The following is a 21,642-nucleotide window of genomic DNA, read 5'->3' on the forward strand; positions in this document are numbered from 1 at the left end:
CAGGGGTCCAAGCCTTCCCTTGGCCTGACCCTGTCCCAAGGTGAGGGTAGCGAGGATCAGTGAATGGCTGGGAGTGGGATCTGGCAATGTCAGCAGAATCCAGGGGGCAGTTCCCTCACCCCCAGTCAGTGGGATCATTCTCAGACAGGGAAAGCCTTGGCACAAATGGACACGTATCACTTTTTTCCTGAGAATTATCTTTGCAGAAAGCAAAGCTCTTGAAGAGAAGCTGAAGCAAAGTTCAGTGCTAGGACAGCTGTACCTCACTGTACTCCACCACACCCCACAGTCCAGCTTCCTGAGCCCCAGCAGCTGAGTTCCTCGCTGTATCCAGCTGTACCCAGCCTTCCTCCCATTCCCCACAGCCCTCACCACTCACACAGCCAGGAGATGGATTCCCTGTGTGGAAGTTGCAAGATCTCTGGCTGTTACTTCCCCACCCACAAGTGTTTTTAACTCAGAGAACTTCAAGGAAAGCACCAAAAGGATTTTTCCTTTCTTGAGGCATTCCTTCAGATTGGATTTCTAACAGGTGATAAATATTGGCTTGCACACCTTTCTGTGTGGGCTCTGTTTAAAATGGATCAAAACAATATCAGAAAAAGGAAATAAGCCAAGCCAGGATAAGATATATGGGATGAACAGCAGGATGCTGTGATGTTCAAAACACCACAGTATTTTTGTTTGTTTGGAGTTTTTCACACCTTTGGAATGATCAATAACTTGATCTTCCTTGATATTTGAAAATAATTAGGGGAATTAGGGGGAAAAAAAAGCATAGTTAGTACTCTCTTGATAAAAATCTGCTTTTTGTTTAATCTCAGGTTAGCAATTAAGTGCTCAGCACAGGACTGATCACCTGCAAATGCTGGATCCTGCTGTTTCTGAACACGTTTGCCCCCCACCCCCCCAGTGCCAGTGTTACTTCACCCTGCTGCCCTACCTTTGCGGGGGTACTTTATCTTATCTGTGTACAGGAACTGCATGAGCACCTCAAAGGGCTGGGCCTCGGCCTCGCGGATGGGCACTTCCAGCAGCGGCTGCAGTCGGCACAGCTTGACATTCCCACCAATCCAATCCTTCTGGCATGTGGGGTGTCCCTCCTCTTCAACGTCTTGCTTTGATTTCTAATGAAACAGAAAAACCACCCAAACATGGCACAAGCCTGTGCCAGTTCACACAAGTTACCACCAAACCAGAGGATCCTTCTCCTTACTCCACATTCTTCAAGACCCAGGATCTCTTTAGCTTCAGGATTATCTTGAAGACAACAGGGAATTCATGTCTTAGACTTACTGTTCCATATCCTGGGACACACATGGATGAGAACACAAGTAAGCTCCTGGTACAGGTCAGAAGCAGGACATCAGAGCAGGGGAGGAATGAACTGCACTGAACTCACATTTCTGCCCACAGCAGGGACAGCCTCACTCTGTGAAGGACGGACAGGCAGGAGTAGATTCCACAAAGCCTGCCTTGCAAAGGCAGAGCACAAAGTGCTGCACAGAAGTATTTTAAAGCACTCTGTTACTTCAAGTTTCACTCTGACAGCCTTTTCCCACAGCCTTCTCAGTGGCAGAACAATTAACTGGGAGGCAGTGAGGCATCCACATCTTACTGCAGATTGTGTGCTACTATCCCCCCAAAAGCCATCAAATGTTTGCTGCTGAAAAGCTGGAAGTTGTCAAAATTAATAGACAATGACTAGAGGCAACAGACTTTCACTTCTGGAAAAAGTAAAAAATTACAAAGGTTAAGGGAACAGAGGCAGCTGAAACCCTTAGCATTGCCTTTCTTCCCTCTAATCTGTCTGATCTCGTGGGCCATCCCCATGACACAGCTCTTACCTCCCCCACAGGGAAGGGTACACACGCCTCTCTGGGGCATTCCACAAGATTAGACCTCAGACAGCTATGAGAGCTTCCAAGAACCACACTGTCAAATCCAGATAACTGGATTAACTCTGGCTCCTCCATGTTACACTCCTGATACACGTCCAGTAGCCTTAGCTAATACTAATGATCTTCTTTATTTTACTTGCTCAAGAGCACCTTAGCATCAGACACTGCTCCTGTCCTCCAGCTGTCTCAACAGACACTACTTTTCTCCTGACAACCTTATTCCCAAACCTGGGCAGAATAAGCCTTACCTTGCTACAAGGCTACTTTTCCAAAATACTCACCTGTTTCACCCTCTCCCTGGCCTGCATGATTTTCTTTTTCAGCCACTTGCAGCGAGCAGTGACGATCGCAGTGTGCCCCCGGACCCGCTCCTCCTTCTGCAAAGGCAAAGGCAGAAATCACATTCAACTTCTACCCCCAAATCACATGGTCATGGCAGATGGCAGAAGTCATAGAAACCTGGCCTGAACCCCAGGTTATCATACATTTCAAGTTAAAGGCAGCCTTACATCTGCTCTGCACACACAGATGAAATTCAACACCTATTTCCCCAAAGGCTAATGGCCATCACCATTTGGGAAAGAGCCTGTGTCACATTCACTACATGGAAGCTGTGTCACATGTAGTGCTTTTTATTCTTGCATCTGATTTTCTGTTTAGTTTTCTTTTTCAAAATGACAGTATGGTTTTTGCTACTGTTTGCCATAATTTATTTCACCTGTTATTCAGGATCTGTTCTCTGAGCTTTGCAAAGCTTTTTCTAATTTTTTCTTTTCGCAAAAGGAATGCAGGTAAGTTCAAATTTCTCATGTTTATCTTCAGAAAACCTGTTCTCTGTTAAATGTTTTAACTGTTTCTATTACTAGACAACCATTCCTCTGTACTGCTTTTTCTCATTCTCTTTTATTTCAGTGATTAAAAATGGTTTTTGAAATGATAATGGGTTTTCAAACAGTGACCTGCCTTCCTAGGAGGCAACTGGGACCTGGGAGTACAGAGGCCACTGGTAAATGTTCACATTGCAACTCTGTATAACATGCTTCGATAAATTCAGGTTAAGTCAGTGACCCACAGATCTTCTCAGTTTAAAAGTTTCTTCTCCATTGCAGCTTTAAAAATTTATCTGGATCAGTGAAACTCACTAAACCAGGCAGACAGTTCACCAGTGATTCATTCCCAGGGTTTCTGGCACAACCACTGCACAATTTGCTTTTTCCCAGCAAACACACCACACACACAGTAACACCCCCATTGGCACCTCTCCAATAAAGTCTACTCACCTCTCCCAAAACAAACTCCAAGTCACTGAACTGTCTGTTTTCCCACAGCCTTCCATAGTCTTCATGGAGAGTGCATTTAGGGTAACAAGAAAACTAAAAAAATAAAACCCCACAGAAGAGAGAATTAATTTCAGTGGCTACATAAACTTCAAATCTCACATCACTTTGAAGCAGAGGAGCCTGAGGTCAGATCCCCTCAGGGTCTGCAGCTTCCTCACAAGGGGCAGTGGAAGGACAGCTTCAGTCTCTGCTCACTGTGAGCAGGGACAGGACCCAAGGAAATGGCTGGAGCTGTGCTGGGGAGATTTAGGCTGGATATCAGGAAAGATTCTTCCCCCAGAGGGTGCTGGCACTGCCCAGGCTCCCCAGGGAATGGGCACGGCCCCAAGGCTGCCAGAGCTCCAGGAGTGATTTCACGGTGCTGCCAGGGATGCTCAGGGTGGGATTGTTGGGGTGTCTGTGCAGGGCAGGGGTTGGACTGGATGATCCCTGTGGGTTCCTATCTGCTCAGGATATTCTGTGATTCTATAACCAAAAGCACCAAGGTTACATCTACTATCACTAGATTTTGTTATTAACTCAGCCTCAGTGTAGCACATAAAGCAGAATGTCACAGGCAAACCAAACACATGCAAGGGCTTCCCCCATGGTGAGGTTAAGGACAGATAACACAGTGTAACACAGAAGAACTGTCTCATCACAACTTCCAGATATGAGGATTCAGAGGCTGGGATCCACCTACTCTCAGGACTTGTCTGAGAGTGCCATGCAATAAAAATAAACTTGACTGTATGTGGGATTTAATCTAGTGGGAGTATCCTGAATTTAAAAATTTCAATTTCCATTGCTGTGTCAGATGGGAGTGGGAGAGCTGCATGGAGCTAAAACTGCAATACACAACACTCTGCCCCAGAGCCCTGAACAGGACAGCACATGAAGAGGAACAGCCAATTTAATGAATTAAATAGCAAATCCCATCTGCTACACTTTCCAGTGATTTGTCAAAACTGTCATGATCTCTGTAGGACTTTAGAAGGCACTAGAGGGCTTGACCTTACCAAAATGTCTGTCCAAATAACATTTCTCAGAAGATTTTAAAGACACACATTGACCTTTGAAAGCTGAATCTGAAATACAGAGGCTGCCTGTAAGAAGGACATGGACTAAACTATGTGGGGCTCATGATGAACTAAACCAGACACTCCACAGAGTGGAGTGGAATTGGTGTGGAAATGAGTATGTTTATCAGCCAATTACCTGGAACCTGTACATCTCTCCACTTCTGATGTTATTGTCCACAGTGCCACCAAAGATGTACATAGCATCTGAGATAACCGCTGCTGCATGGCTGTGGAGCTCATGGTGAACTAAACCAGACACTCCACAGACAGGACTCATGTGGAACTGGTGTGGAAGTGAGTATGTTTATCAGCCAATTACCTGGAACCTGTACATCTCTCCACTTCTGATGTTATTGTCCACAGTGCCACCAAAGATGTACATAGCATCTGAGATAACCGCTGCTGCATGGAAGAGTCTCCCACTGGGTAACTGGGGAAAGAAAATAGGAATAAATAGAAAGAAAAGGACAAAAAAGGTAAGGTAATAAATAAAAGCCTGTTCTTCTGCCAAGAAAAATGATCTGCTATTAAAAGACCAACAGTGAAAATCACAGAATATCTGAATTGGAAGGAACACACAGAGATCATTGAGTCCAACTGTCAAGTGATTGGCCCATATGGGAATCGAACCCGCAACCTCGGCATTACGAGGAGCAGGCTCTGACCAAACCAGTGCAGCCTGGGTCACACACACACACACACACACACACACACACACAAACACACTCTCACACACACACACACAAACACACTCTCTCACACACACACACAAACACACACACACACACACACACACACGTGCACTGACACACACACACAAACACACTCTCACACACACACACACACAGACACACACAAACACACACAAACACACACAAACCCACGCACACACACACACGTGCACTGACACACACACACTCACACTCAAACACACACACTCACACAGACACACTCACACACACTCACTCACACACACTCACACTCAAACACACTCACACACTTGCATCCTACAACTGACATTTGCTGTACCTCAGGATTGTTTCCTAGCATGTCTAGAACAAATTGTCCACTCACATTTAAGAACACCTATTGACTGCACCTTCTAATCATAGTGGTACCTACACAGGTCTACCCATCGTGGCAGTTACAAAATTTATATCATTTACAAAATTAAAGCCAATGTCATTTTCCACATAAGCCCCACACATACTTCTAGAAATAAGCAGATTCTGCATATGTGACCGCTGTGCTTATTCCAAATGCTCTCAGCTTATTCCACATGCTGTCAGGAACTTGAAAGGTGAATGATCATCGACCTCAGCAGGACTGAGCCCCAGGCCTGTGAGCGCCCACCCCGCACAGCTTGAAGGCCTGAACCATCTGGTGAGGCCCCAGGAATGTCCATGGCTGAACAGCCCAAGGCTGGAGCTGTTGGCAGAGCTGGCACCTCAGAGTCACAGCTCTGGTCTCCATCCTGCCAGCGCCACGGAAAGAAAAGCCCCCCACACTGCAGCTATTTATAGGGCTGAGGGATCACACCATCTCTGCCACACACCCCATCTCCGAGCTGCAGCATCAGGTGATTTTTGAAGAGTCATTATAAGCCAAAGCCACCATGACCCTCCTGCAGAGCACAGACTACAGCATTTTTACTCATTTCTTCTGAGGCTACACAAAGGTGTGTGAACACGTCAGCATATCTCACTGAGAGCTCACAGAAAGCCTTCAAGTGGTGAGAGAAAATGCTTTTTTTGTCCTAGTTTGATCAGGCTTTTCGTCTTCCAGGCACTAAATCTCATTAAATCTTTGCCTACAAAATAAAAAGCCCTCTGGTATAAGAAATCTTGGCTTCTTGTACATATTTATAGACACCACTCAAGTAAAGTCAAACATGAAACAAGATTATGTTTATCTGGAGAGGCAGATTTTCCAGGAAAGCATGCTGACTGGCAGTTCCCATTCCCACCAATTCACCCCTCTCACCACAGTATCACACAACAGCCTCATTTAGCCTGTTACTCACCACACTTTCCATGACTTGTTCTCCTCAAACTACGGCTTTTAAGGAGACAAACCCCCAGTCAGTAACTAGGACATGGGTATTTTTCTCAGATGTACAAACCACAGGCTTGCTCACCTGAAAAGGCACATTTGCCTGTGCCAGTTTAACAAACCCTCTGGATTCCTCTGGATAAACAAGATGCCTTCTGTATCCAGCATGTGTCACGGATACTTTACCAAGGAAACTTCAGAGTTAGCTCTAATAAATACTGTGAAGGGTTATGGAATAACACTGATCTGTTAGTACATTCCTGCCTGGACCCAGCTCCATACCTCTCTGAAAGAGGATGAGATTACTGTCAAATATAATCTATTTTCTATGGCCTCTGCTTGTTCTTAGCAATAATCTCATCAACTAAATAAGATGTGCTGATTGAAATAATCAACCGTATTATAACGGGTTAAAAATACATCTGTCACCTTCATCAAATGGAGCTCCAAGCTCATCCCAAAGTAAGAAGTTTGCTTGCCAAGAACCATTCCCACACAGCTAGGCAGGCTGGTGTTAGCTGTACTGTAACGTCTTTCTCACAACTAAGTGCAACCAAAACCAAACAAAAAGAACTGTTCTAGCAGAGCTCGAATGCAGCCCACCTCCTTTGGACTTATTCAGGTAATTTTCCACTTGTTTTAAAATAAATAAGATTTTAGTTTTGCTTACAATTAAAATAATTCTCAAAATCCTCCAGTACTTAGTTTTTTAAAGCTGCCATTGAATTTAACAACCACTTTTTTTTCCAATCAAAAAGGCTTACAGCTTTGAAACAACTGGTGCCAGAAAGCAAACAGGAACTACCTGAATATTTAACCAAGTAAGATGTACTTGCCAGTCACATCATACTCAACTCCAACAATCTCTATGGAATGCTGTAATGATGATTTTTCTTTTGTAATGGTTGGTACTGGGCAAGGAACCAGAGCTCTGCAGTTACTGATAACTTAAGTAATCAAACAACTTTACTTTCTAAATACACAGACCACATTTTTAATGACAGAAATGTAAAACATGGAATGAAAGCCTGGAACAGAAAAGGCCATGTCCAGTTCTCAAAACATTGTGCAGCTGAGAGTTTCAGGGTGTTTGTTTTACTGAATCAGAACAGAATTCAGGCCAGCACAAACCCCCACATGGAGATGACAATGCTGCAAGTGGTGACATTTTGGTGCCACCCGCATGGGGAACAATGCTCAGCCCTCCCGAGACCAAGGATTTGGCCACAGGAACTTTGTGCCAGTGCAAGGAAGGAAAGCTGGGTCCTCAAGAAAATATTCAGGAGGAAAGAAAGGTTAATAGAGCTCAGGAGCACAAACAGCTGTTGAGACACTCTGGTCCCCACATTCCTCATCCATCAATACCAGACACCCAGAACCTGCCTTTATCTTGAATTTTCCACTGGGACATCTCCCAGGCTGCCAAATCCAGCTGCTGAATACACCCACCCCAGGTAGAGTTTATAAGAAACAGCTACAAAATACTATCTACTTTGTTGGCCAGGATGGTCAGAAAGGATGAGAGCAAATGGCTCAAATTGCAGCAGGGGAGGTTTGGGTTGGATATTAGGAAACACTTTCTCCTTAAAGGGGTTGTAAGCATTGGCACAGGCTGCTCAGGGCAGTGATAGAGTTACCATCCCTGCAAGTGTTCAAAAGATGCATGGCACCTGGGGATATAGGTTAGAGGTGAGTGCTGGATGGGTAACTGGACTTGATGATCTTGAAGATCTTTTCCAACCCTAGCAGTTCTGTAATTTTATGATTCTAATTTCATCTGCTGGCACAGCTCCAGATGGTCCTGCATGAATCCAAAGGGATTTGTCTTTCTTGCTCCTGTTACATACAGGAATGCTAAAAATCACAGACAAAGAGGCACTGCTAATCTGAATGCATTTGTCAGCTCTAGATCCTGTACTTACCTCTCCATCAATGTGATCTCCTTACTTTGTTAACAGTGCCTGACAGAAGAAATTCTGGATTCAGTCCCGACACTTCCAATGATGGGGGCTGGCACTACTCTCTGAGCTACATCACCCTGTTTCATCTGTTGGAGTGGTTTCTCTATTTAAGGTTAATGAGATTTGCATCTGAGAATCTTTACAAGCTGGAATCTTTGCTTTCAAAAGCAGAGCTCATTGGTCACCTTTGCTTCCCTTTCAGTTCACCCTTCCACACTGCTGGCATGACTCAAGCCGTCATTTTCAAAATTAAAGTATTTCACAAGTCTTTTTTTCCTCTCATTTCTTGTGCTCAGACTCACACTGTAGCCTGTCCAGACAGCACAAATGAGTCTGTCCTGTGCTGCTCATCAGGCTTCTAATTTGACTCCCAAAGCTGTGCATTAAAGTTGCCTCTCCCTGTGCCAGAGCACCCAGCAATCATTCAAATAGGTGAGATTACAGCCCTCAGCACCACCTCTGGGCCTGAGCACATATACTATACTTTAAAATAAACTCAGCAATACCTGTGCAAACCCCTTCATAAACTCATTGATTCAAATTTTGATCTCACCAGGAATATATTCAGCTTAGCTTGAAGTCCTTAATAAATTAAGTTGAAGCAATGTAAAGTAAAATTAAATAGTGAAAGAAGTAAAATGAATCATTTCCACTCAGGGGTCAATAGTAGCCTGCTCTGTGCAATTTAGAACTTGCACATGCAGAGCCAAGCCTTAAATGGTTCTTGGATTACAGCTTAAGTTAAATAGCTCATGAGAAATTGCAAGGCGGGGAAAAAAGTAGCGGAGAAGAAAACGCATATATGAAAGTGGAATTTCTCTCTCCTATAATAAGTTAAATTTCCATTTTTAAAATCTTTTTCACTTTCAAGTGTTTCTTTATTTACCTCTGAGTCTGCTGCAGGTTTTTGTTTTACTGTTGCTATGCTAAAATCTAAGCCAAATACATCCCAAGATTTTTTTAAACCCCATTCTCTCGAGGGCACAGTAGGAGCTTCCTCCGGGGCAGATACCCTCTCAAGCCACTGGTGGGTAGGACACCTGGTTACAAGGTTTAAAAAGAAAAATGTGTAAAAGTATAGATGGGAAGCATGAGAGACTGGACATGGAGCAGCAGTCCCCTGCAGCTGAAACTCCAAAAGATTGTCCCCGTGTGTCCAGAACATTCAGGGTCAGTCCAGAGAAAGCTCTGTGGTCTTGTTTGGAGCCCATCACTGTGATTGAACCATTGACATTTTGTCTGTGTGGTTTTCTCAAGGTTTGTGCAATGACAGAGACATACAACAATGAAATCTTCTGCACTAGTTGATTTTTGTTTGCCCTCTTCCTCCCAATGGCTCTTCACAAATCACAGAATCTGAGACTGGTTCAGGTTGGGAGGGACCTTAAAGCTCACCTTGTTCCACCTTCTGCCATGGACAGGGACCTTCCACTGGCCCAGGCTGCTCCAAGCCCCATCCAGCCTGGTCATGGACACTTCCAGGGACGAGCATGAGAAGCTGAGGGGTTTGCTCACTGCAAGCAGGCAAAGCACAGATCACAAGCTAAGGTGGTGAAGAAGGAATATCCATCAGCTACTCCCGAATCTGAGACAGCCTTCCCACATTTTGTCTTGATGGAAAAACAGGGCAGAGCGATCACCCCAAAGTGACAACCTGTGTTTTATGTCAGAGCTGACTGACACACTGGAAGAGGATGAAGTAAAGCCCTTTCTCAGCACACACAGAGCCATGGCTTGCCCAGCTCTTCTGGATGGCCAGCAGAACTGGGTCAGGGACAAAAATTCAGCCTCCTTGTAGTGAGATTCACCCTCCTGGCTGTGAGGAATGCATTAACTATGCTATTATTGCAGGCTGTGACTACTTGTGCTGTTGCAGTGCTTATCTTATCTCTCTGCCTCCTTTCTCAAAAAATTTTAATATGTTTTGGAGCTGTTGGTGATAGAAATTTCAGCATTATGGGCAATACTAGGACATTGCTAAAATCAAATCTTCTGCAGTTATTTCAAGGTTCTCCTTTCTTACTCTCAGCTCCTCAGAAGCCTTCTTACATTTACAGAATAAATTTATAACTGTGCAAATGTTAATTTTCCTCACACTCAGCTATGAATAAGCAGGTATTATGGAAGGAAATTGTTGCACTGAACTCAAAAGCCAGTAATGATGTGCTCAGATTTCTTTCACAACCCAGGAACATCAATGAGCCTCTCTATCCTTCAGTATCATTAAAATCTCAAAGCCAAAATGAAATAAGAAGACCTAAAGCCATCAATAAACCAACCAGGTGAATCAACATAAACTAAGAGGTAAAAGAAGTATCTATTTTTGTCTGAAACTGGAAGAAAACCATAAGCTACAAAAGGTACAAATGAGCTGTCACTACTGGGAGACTGGGAACTGTTGATACCTGAGATGTTTTCACACTGTCACACCAGGCAACAGCATCAAACTCAAACAGATGGACAGACAGAGCTTTGGATAGTCTTTAGGTTCAAGGAGGTTTAAGGATTTAAAATGTTTTCCCATGCTGGGTGCAGACAATCTCTGCTTTCAGACAAAATTGGAACAGACACACGTTAGAGTGAACTTCAAGACATGCAGCTGTATAAATGAAGAGAAGCAGGCAAATGCTGCAGGATTTTACTGAGCCTTTCCATAGGCTCTTGTTCCTTTATTGGGCCTTTCCTTAGGCTGTCACTCCTTTCAGATTACAGCAACGGAGTCATCCAGTTTGTCACTGCAGGTACCCAAGAGTAACCAAAGTGCTGTTTATAACCTAAGAAGTACCTATTAATTTTTTAACTCTGGCCTGGTATGAACTTTGGGAACACAGCTAACCATGAGCCAGGCAACTGCACTGCTGTCCCAAGAAAGTTATAGAGAAAATCTTCCTGGAAGCTACTTGTACCACATGAAAGAGGTGACTGGTACCAGTCAGCAAGGATTTACCAAGGGCAAATTTCTCCTGGCTAACCTGATCACCCCCTTCAAAATGCTTCATGGGTTATAGGAGGGCACTGCATTCTTAGCAAGTCTATGCTTGATAGCAAATTGTCTGGAGCAGTTGAAATGCTGGAGGCTGATATTCCAGAGCACTTAGCCAGGCTGGAAAATGGGCCAGTGGTGCCTCAGAAAGTTCTGCCATGTCGTGTCCCCAGGACAGTCATTCCCTTCAATGACACAGACTGGGGACTGGCTGTCCAGATCACAGATGTGGTGGACAGGGAGCTGCAGAGGGTTCAGCAGCATCCTCTGGCAGCATGGCCAGCAGCCCCTCACCTGTTCCAGTGGGCTGAGGGATGTGACTTGTCCTCCTCTACTCACCCTTTTTAAGTTCCCTTCTGAAGCACTCGGGGATCCCCAGTACAGAAAGGCATTGACCTGCATAAGTCCAGAGGAGGGACACCAACATCAAGGCTGTGATCAAGGGCTGGAGCACAGGATGCAGGAGAGGAGAGAAGGCAAAGGAGGCACCTTCCTGCAGGGGAGTCAGAGCTGCTCTTCAGAGAGTTATGCAGTGGGAAGAGAGGAGCCAGCAGACTCAAGTCAGCACAGGAAGTTTTTAGTGTGAGAGGAAAATGCCTTTGATCATGATAGTGGAACAAGCACTAGATGGAAGCCAGGAGAAACTGCTGGATCTCTAAGCTGGGAGATACACTGGAATGGAATGGAATGGAATGGAATGGAATGGAATGGAATGGAATGGAATGGAATGGAATGGAATGGAATGGAATGGAATGGAAGTCAGACTCAACCAGACCTGCTCTGAGCATGAGGTTGGATTCAAAACCTTGGAAGTCCTTCCAGTCAACCTGCTTTTGTGATTCTAAGACTTCCTCCTGTTCTTTAACACATTGCAGGGCTGGGAGCTCAGCTGTGTTCTTGTTACAATGGAAATTTAATTTAAATCCAAAATGGAAACTTAGCTTTTACTTTTCCTCTCTGATGGTACAGACGAGAAAACAGGGAATAAAAGCCCTATCATGGACACACAGAATGAACCTCTTCAAAGGCTATTTCCATTCCTTTGACCCACACAGGGTCAACAATACTTATTCTGTTTCTGAGAGAAAAAATCCAGCCTGTTCTTAAGAGATTTCCTCTAGTAGACTTCTCAAGACATCTCATGAAATCTTCAACACCACACTAATGTCAGAAAGCCGAAAATATTTTGTCTGCAATTTATTTATTGAGATTGCCATAACTACACTGTCAACATAAATGGGTCCATTGCAGCTTAACAATGACAAAAAGCAGAGGATCACCTCTGTAAGCACCACTTCCTAATATGGAGCCATTAATACAGAAAGAGACTGTCAGGGATTGAAGAAAGAAGATAGAAACAAACCCACAGCTTAGCATAAAGCACAGAATCACAGGATGGTTTGGATGGGAAAGGACCTTAAAGCTCATCTTGCTCCAATCCCTGCACGGCAGGGACACCTCCCACTTGCCCAGGTTACTCCAAGCCCCATCCAACCTGGCCTTGGACACTTCCAGAGATGGAGCAGCCATAGCTGCTCTGGGCAACCTATGCCAGGTCATTACCACCCTCACAGCCAAAAATTCCTTCCCAGTATCCCATCTATCCCTGCCCTCTGGCAGTGGGAAGCCATTCCCTCTTTGTCCTGTCCCTCCAGGCCTTTGTCCAAAGTCCTTCTCCAGCACTCCTGGAGCCCCTTTGGGCACTGGAAGGGGCTCTAAGTTTTTGCCAGAGCCTTCTCTTCTTCAGGATGAACAACCCCAGCTGTCCCAGCCTGGCTCCAGAGCAGAGGGGCTCCAGCCCTCAGAGCAGCTCTGTGGTCTCCCCTGGGCTCGCTCCAGCAGCTCCACATCCTTCCCGAGCTGGAAGCCCAGGGCTGGGGCAGCTCTGCAGGTGGGGTCTCAGCTGAGCAGGGCACAGGGGCAGAATCCCTCCTGCCCTTCTGCCCACCCTGGGGGATCAGCCCAGCACAGGGGGGGTTCTGGGTTAAATCACCACACACAGAAGAAAAGTCATAATAACAAAAGCTTTTGGCATTATCAGCTCTGATTATGATAAGTGACAGGGGATGCAACAGAGACATCCTTTGCAATTGTGCTCTACACTGAGGATGAGATTTTTCCATTTGGCATTCACTGGAGAACACAGAATGGAAACAGGAAGGTAAATCTATTAACAACGACATCCAAACACGTGGCAGCATAACCACAAAGGTCAGGGGATGAGGCTGTCTGTAATTTATTTACAGCTGTAATAATAGTAAATGTTATTTCCTTTAAAATTGTTTTAGTATATATCACTTGCAAATTTAAAGAGCAATGTTAATGTATAATTCATCAGAGAGGCTGAGGCAGTTTGAAGAACAAGCCAAACTCCAGCCAAATCCAATGAACACGTCACAAAAGATCATATATTGAAATCTGACAACAGCTGACAGAAATCCAGTGACCAACCATTTGCTTCTCTTTGGCATGTGGCGTGCATTCAAAACTCCAATAACCATAACAGTACTTTTGGGATCTTATATTAAGATCCCAAATACTGAATACACCAACTTATCAAACGTCTGTGAAAAGGTACTGAAATTTAGACTTGTTTTGAGGAAAACATTCTTTTTAAAAAATATCAAATCCTGATTTAAGTGTAATGAAGATTTTATTTAAAAAAACCAAATAAAATGTTCCAGTAAATAATTACTCTCACTGTTTACAATTTGTCAACATTTGTTTTCCTTCCTTTTTCAGTCTGGATATTTCTAGTTTCAACTTGAAGTGGCTGGATCTTGTTTTATCTTTCAGTGATAGATTAAGAACCCTCTGTTCCCCCAGTAAGCCAGGAAAGATTTAATTTCCTACACCTGAAAGAGACTTCACTTCATAGTTGGTCACTGGGCTTCCCATCTTCAATCATTCTTCTCTGAACAACCTCCCTGATTTGCAAACATGACGTGGGGAGATATTATACTGGAAGATCTATCTAATGAACACAAGGATCATGGATTTATGTTACTTAATGACACTTCACTGTGTCAGCTTCTAGAATGAAGAATATCACAGCACTTCCAGCTGTTTTAGACCCTCAGGAGCTCTCTCAGCACCCCACAAGAACTGGAAATTTAAGTCATTGTTTCCAGGGATGCTGTAAGGGAAACCATGAAGTCCAAACCACACACTCTGTTCATAAATGCATCCTACAGCCAAAGTGAAACACAATAATGCATCCTACAGCCAAAGTGAAACACAGACTGAACCCACCTTAAGAAGAAATCAAAATCCCTGAGTGGACTGTTATTGCAATCAGTAATTAGCAAAACTCTGGACAATTAATAAATATTGGACGAAAGCTGTGATTTTCATAATGCATCCTACAGCCAAAGTGAAACACAGACTGAACCCACCTTAAGAAGAAATCAAAATCCCTGAGTGGACTGTTATTGCAATCAGTAATTAGCAAAACTCTGGACAATTAATAAATATTGGACGAAAGCTGTGATTTTCTGTTGTCTTTCAAGGTTGGTGGCATAAGTTTGTCCAGAGTAACTGCACCTCAATCAAAAAGCATATTTCAATTCCTTTCATTACTCAATTTTATACCACCTTAATGTGGGTCACGTTAAATCTGTATTGTTACAGTTCCTTACCAGTGAGTGAGTTACAGAAATATTCCTTCTGTCTATCATCCACATCATTTGCATTTTGCTTTCTCTGGGAGAACACTGTAAAAGGATGTCATAATGAACACCCCTCAGAAAGGATATGAACATAGAATTGACAAACAGAAGTGGAGCTGTACCATAGTGTTAGCTACGGTACTCTGATGTGCAGATTCTTATAGAGACAAACATTTTCAAGACGTCTCTCTCTAGTTCACTGAGCACAGACCTGCAAAGGGCACTGGTATGAAGCTCTTACATTTTTAAAAAAGGTTTTTTAAAAAGGATGCAAGCCTGAGCACTGCACATTATTTATAAACATCAAAAGTATCAGTCTTCCCTCTGGATTGTGAAATGCTCAGTTTTATCTCTCCCACAATACCTTGATAACTACCCTGCCCACGTGTGAGGCAGCTCTTGTATTAGGGGGCTCACTGCAGGAATTCAGGGCACTGTGCCCACAGTAACGTGTTTCCCTTGCCTGGAGATACCTCAAGGGGTGTAACTAATCTCTGCACAAGGAGACTGGGGCAGACTCATCCCCAGGAGGATGACTAAGTCCTTTTAATCTTCCTCAGCTGCCCACAAACCACGTCACTGTAATCTGTCTGAAAAACCTCCAAAACTGAGCCTCCAAGTAAGCCCAAGAAGGTTACCAGCACATTAACCTCCCTTTTGGCTTATTAAAAGAAAAATTAAGAGCTTTGAAAATTGGAGATTTTTATTGCTCTTGGCTTTGAAAGCCCTAATTGTGAGACTGAGATGTTTCCCAGAACAAGTTTTAGAGATTTCCCTCATAACTTCAGGAGAGATGGATGACACGCCAGTCCCTGCAGCCACAGGGAGATGAGGGGAACTGTGAGGAGGAAGAATTTTCTTCTTCTTGATATACCACCCTGCCTCTACAAGGCAGTCCCTGCTCCAAACATCACCTTGGATTCTGTGGGTCTGTGTCCAGAACTGGCTGTGCTCCCTGCCAGACCCAGAGCTCCTGTCATTCCCTGCAGAACACTCCTCTCTGCAGCACAAGCTATGACTGCACACGTGTCTGTCAGCTGTGCAACATGGGGCATTTTTCCTCTTACTGCCTGCTGATTTCTTATGCTGCTCCAACCTTCTTCAGAAAGTAAAGAATACTTTGAGGTCAATAAAAAAACTTGAGGCAAACAAAAAAATCTATTTCTTGTTTTTGAAATCCTTCAGTAGCCCTGTATAAAAAAAATCCATCAGGCCACAAAGCTTTGGCTGTGTTGTGCAGGCAGCCTAGGGCTCAGACAAGATATTCCTGTGGCTGCCTTAGAAAAGAACCTGCAGCTGTGAAGATCATCTCACAGCAAAGATGGGGAACAGCTCTGTGTGCTCTGTACAATATATATGTACATGTATTATATATAGGTTTGAGGAGCTACAGACTGCAATTGTGTAGCTCAATAAGGGTGTCTTGTTATTCATTCTGGAGCATAAAATGGCAGCTCCTGTTTTATTTTTGAAGTACTGACCTGTTCCATCTCAGTTTGCCCTCTTCTACTCAAGAAGCCATTTCCCATCCTCCATTCCACAGCAAGACACTACCAAGAATTCTGAGAGCCCTGGGCAGAGAACTACAACAGGTCCATTGCCAGATCTATTCCCAGGTTTGTTCTGCCTGTTTACTCAAAACGCAGAAAACGCCAAACTGTCTCTGTGCACCTGCAGCACCTAACACACGACTGCTCTCTGTGCTCAAGAAGTGCTTCTAGGATCTTCCTAGAGGAAGATCCTCTAGGAATCATTCTGCTTTGCTATAATTAATGCCCAAGCTGTGCCACCTTTTCCAGGTAACAACCCCGAGATTCCTGTGTGACTTGTCATCCTCTGTGTTGACCATAACAGGGTAGCAGAGGACGTACAATTTCCACATGACACCTACTCCTGCTACTGGCACAAACAGGTCTGAAAAGTCCAAATCACTCCCTGGTCACCTTGAGAAGCTCCTCAGGGCAGCCTAAGTTCAGAGAACAAAACTGGAATGGCAGTAATGACTCTCCTTCAGCATAAGCAATCTCTTCTGTAATTTCTTTTGCAAAGCACTGTAAAAATCACCACTGAATTAATAGCTTAATCAGCACCAAACCTTATTTTGGACTCCAGAGGCTTTACCCATTCCATGCTAAACATCCAAAAGAAGAAAGAATTAAGATATGCATCACATGAATATGCATCACATGACCATAAGTAAGAAAGTAACCTCGCCATAGTGCAGTCAAGCAAAGCTGTAATGCAGCATTTCTAAGATCATACCCCATAATACAGAGCAAGCAGAAGGTAAACTCTACTATCCATCCATTGAAAAGGAAAAAACCCAACTCTAAAAATCAAGGTAGGTCATTCTGCTGCACAATAACAGAGGTCACTATCACTTCATACACAGCAGAAACCCTCAAGTGCTGAGACTGCATTGCACTTATCGACTTCTATTTTGTTTTGTTTCAAATTAACATGAATAATTTTGTTCACAGAGATGGATAAAAAAGGAAAATCCAAGTTCAGTGTGTCCAGGGAACAGGATGGTATTAGAGATTTAATGCTACCTTTAGAAGTCTTGGCCAAAAGTTCATGGAAACTTTAGGAAAATGATTCTGAGAAATTACATAGTTATGACTCCAGAAGACACACAATAATTTAAAACTTAATTGAAACAGCAAAAGACTGCAGTTAATCAGCCTTTTAGGAAAATTTAATATCATGTGTTTCAACAGCACCAGTTTCACCTCCCATTTCTACCAATTCAGTTTTTAGGTGCTGTACCAGAGAAAGAAACTACAAAATACAACATAAGCAACTAACCTGGGATTACAGACAGATGAAGAAAAGAGCTTTGAAATCTGAAATGAAATTTAGCAGGGAATAACTCAGGGAATACTGCTGGTGTACAACACTGCCAGGAGCAGTTCTGCTCCTGGAAGCAATCAGCAACTGTGTCCCAAAGAACCACTGCCTGCTGAAGCCTCACACGTCAAATGGCAGCACTGGCAGGAACAGAACAGGTTCTACAGTCCTGAAGGCAACTATGGCTTTAAAAAGTTGAAGAAGCAGCTTTATAATTTCATGTGACACTAAATCAGCTTTGTAAAGCATTAAATAGGCTGCTGTGAAATATTTGGTCAAGTAACAGTTCCCAAGGAGGCCTATGTGCACGGTTAATTTTGAGCTCTGTGTGTGTGGGATTCTCCAGCCCATCCAATGCTGTGTCTGCAAACACAAACACACCAAACACCCCACACAGCTCTGGGGGTGAGTCCTGTCACACCTGTGTTGGCTAAATCAGTAACTCTGCACCTGATCCCAATTCCTGCAACACTCAGCTGTCTGAGGTGTAACCTCAGGCTGTGCATTTGTGTGCACAGCACACACACACAGAGCACCTCCTCCTGCAGTGCAGCTCACACCCTAAACCCACTGTGGCATCAGCTGCAGTACCTTAACAAGGCTTAAGGTGAAATCTATGCACATTAATAAACACAATGAATGCTGCTGTTCCAAAGCCAGGAACTACACACACTGTATGGGCTTCAGGGAATGACTGCTTGTGCGTTCTGGGATGAAATGATCCTCACTTACGTGACCTGAAATATGCACTGACACCAGGTGAGCCCTTGGCACTTCTACCTGGAATACAAGCTGATCCCAGACAGGATCTGTGAGTGTGCTTTCAGAAAAAAACAGACATTTTATCATACAATTGCTGCCTCCATGAGTAGCAAATAGCAAAAGAAACAGATTGATATGTTCATCTTTCTTTTCTTTTTAAATATTGTCTCATTTGGAGTGTTTCCTTGGCACTTGGTGGTCTACAGCCTTTTGATGTCCATGTGAAAACAGACATTTTAAAATTTGTATCTCTTATTAATGAAAGTATGTTAAAACAGCCCTCTCTGAGCCTCCATATTACTATTTGCCAGCCACACCTCTATGTATAACCAGAGTTTATAAGGTTATATGCACATGGCATTACAGTGACAAATCAAACCTTGTCTAGTTTTGAGTTCTGCTTCAAGAGGATCACACAGCCAACGAAAGAACCATGGTACACACTGAGTTAATTGTTCAGTTTTGACTGAACAAATTATTGAAACACGTATCAAAGTGTTTCATGGTGTTTCTTTAAAATGTGTTAAGAGAAGTTTTAGATGTGTCAACACTGACTAATTTTTAAGGACTGCTACCCACAACATTTAGCTGATTAACCATCAGTGGGAAGGAGTTGTCACTATTCAGCTAAAAGCCAATGCTCCTGTCAAAAACGTCCATGGCAAAGACGAGTAAAAAAGAAGAGCATAAAGGAAAAAGCACAAGCTGAAGGTTTCACCTCACTGTCTGGGCTGGGCTGGATCACCTCCCAGGTCTGGGAGTCCACGTCGTAGCAGTGCAGCTCGTTGGGCAGCGTGTTGTCCGCGGCGCCGCCGAACACGTAGAGGTGCCGGTCGAAGGCCACCATGGTGTGCCCGTAGCGCCGCTGCGGAGGGGGCGGCGAGCCCCGCAGCAGGTGCTCCGTGGGGATCCGTGTCCAGCTGGGACAGCAAACACCAAACATGGGATTTTTTACAAGTCTTTTAAATTTTCTAACTCTATCCCTCGTCACCACGGAGTTCTCCCTCAATGCCCTTAAGTATTACATTTTGCAACTCAGGCAGTCAAGGATTATGTGGATTTTGCATGACTTAACTGTCTACACTTACATCTTTTCCTTGAATTCAAACTGGAAGAGATTATTGGTAATCTTTGCTCCACTCTGGCCAGAGAAAACAAACATCTTGTCTTTGCAAACCGCCACGGGAAAATTACAGCAGGAAGGAGGAATTTCACCACTTTGTTCAATCTGAAAGGTAATTAAGCTCAGAATCAGAAATGTACTGTTAAAGTGCACAATTCCACATGCTGAGGACACTGCAGGGTGATTGTTCACAGGAGCAGCCAGGGTGAGCACGTAGCATGAGTCCTGTAAAGCTGGTAATCAACAGGTAATCGACTCCTGCTGTGCTTATGTGCTTGATTTTCCCTGGATAAAAAGGCTGGGAGGCCACATTTTTAAAGATCCCAGTACTTCAAGGATCAGGACTTTGGTCAGCTGGGCAGCAAAAGCTCCCAGTCTGTGCCAGTGGTCTGAGTGGGAATGCAGTCCCTCCCACAGGGGGCACAGCAAATCCCCCATGGGAAGTCCAAGTCCAGCTCACAGATTCACAAGCAAAAAAAAAAAATCACCCTTTCATACACACTTGGTTTTCTAAATACCCAAAACAAATCAAATTTGAACTGTTTCTTTTCACTGTAGATCAAAAACACATTCTGGAGCATAAGAAGTGCAGTCTAGAATGGGAAATTTTAAATAATTGTGCATTAAAACAAAAAAAGAGAATTTTATGTGTTAGTTGAAATTAAAGCTTCTTACCTCTTCCCAGCAGGTCCACTCTCTGTCCTGCAGCCCTACTGTCCACATGTCATTTAATCTGTGCCATAACACAAAAAAATGCTTGATTTGAAACAGTTCATTTTTTCTAACAGTGTTGAACAGACAGAAATCCTACTTCATCAACATTTCTTCTGCACAAGAAGAATCTCCTACTTCCACTGACAGAAAAATAATTATTAGAATCCCTATGTCCTACACCTAAATTTTACAGCCCCACCCCAGCTTGCTTTAGCAAGTACACTACAGTTAACAGCTACATACAGCAACTCAATCTGGAGTTTAAGGATTTGAGCTACTTAATCTTCAGGATTTTTACAAAATACCCCTTTTTACCCTGCTCCTTCTGCTCATCCCTATTAACTACTGAGACTGACCACAACAATTATTTACATGGCTGAATCCTTCTTTAAATACAGAAAGGATGAAGCAGGTAACCTGACACATCTCTGACTGTGTTGTTCCCAGAACAAGTTACTCACAGTAACTACAGATGTTTCCTTTGTTCAAATCTGCCTGGAGGCTCAAGTTCCATAAAAAGACATTTTTTCAAAGTGATTCGACATATTTAACATAAATTAGACAGCTACTCTCACCCACTCCTTCCTTACAGCTACCCAAGGCCTGGGGGGACTCCCTAAGCTGGCGCTGAACAATCCCACAGAGTCATGCATCTTATAGCAATTCCTCCTCCAGAAATAACAAAGACATCCCATCTGTATTCCTGATTGTCAGCAGTTCTCCTGGAGATTTTGTGGAGCTGGACACTTTTCTGAAGATTCTTCTCAAAAGAGGAGGCAACCCAGCTCCTCATTTGTGAAAATCCCTGTGTGCTCTCATGATGCAAATATTGTACATCAACATAAATTACTCCTCAAGTTCCTCATGACAGAAAAAAAAGGACATGCTCAGAATTTACTGTTCCCTGACAGACCAACAGGAAATGCAAGGAGCTACTGTGGGACAAAGCACCAGGCTCCCTCTAACATGTCAGCACCACTCATTTACAGTCTATCCCCATACAAAATCCCACCTCTCTTCAACCTAAATATTATGTATTTCCAGAGATTTCTGAGGAAAAACTGACACGCTGCTCTTAGTTGAGTCAGATGATTTCACAGCAAATCCAGGCTTTGCCCTCTAAGTATTCAGCAACATCAGCTGGCCTGTGCTGGGGATCTTTCAAGAAATGTGCATTTGCCAAACTCCAAAGATCATTCTGCAGCCTTACAACCAAGCATGCTGTCA

The 21,642-nt window shown here is 43.7% G+C and overlaps 1 protein-coding gene across 1 annotated transcript in view; it reads right to left on the reverse strand.

The window, feature by feature from the left end:
• The window catches only part of LZTR1 (leucine zipper like transcription regulator 1), a 35,866-nt gene that overhangs the window by 10,337 nt on the left and 3,887 nt on the right, over nt 1–21,642 (reverse strand). Inside the window, exons 7-13 of the mRNA XM_039698491.1 lie at nt 20,377–20,434; nt 19,667–19,806; nt 19,297–19,498; nt 4,622–4,732; nt 3,182–3,274; nt 2,183–2,278; nt 944–1,127 (exon numbers count right to left, since the gene is read on the reverse strand). Coding sequence (XP_039554425.1) covers nt 944–1,127; nt 2,183–2,278; nt 3,182–3,274; nt 4,622–4,732; nt 19,297–19,498; nt 19,667–19,806; nt 20,377–20,434 — 884 coding nt within the window. The remainder of the gene's footprint in view (nt 1–943; nt 1,128–2,182; nt 2,279–3,181; nt 3,275–4,621; nt 4,733–19,296; nt 19,499–19,666; nt 19,807–20,376; nt 20,435–21,642) is intronic.

The sequence above is a fragment of the Passer montanus genome, unplaced genomic scaffold (genome assembly GCF_014805655.1).
Source record: "Passer montanus isolate IOZ18808 unplaced genomic scaffold, ASM1480565v1 scaffold127, whole genome shotgun sequence".
Lineage (NCBI taxonomy): Eukaryota > Metazoa > Chordata > Aves > Passeriformes > Passeridae > Passer > Passer montanus.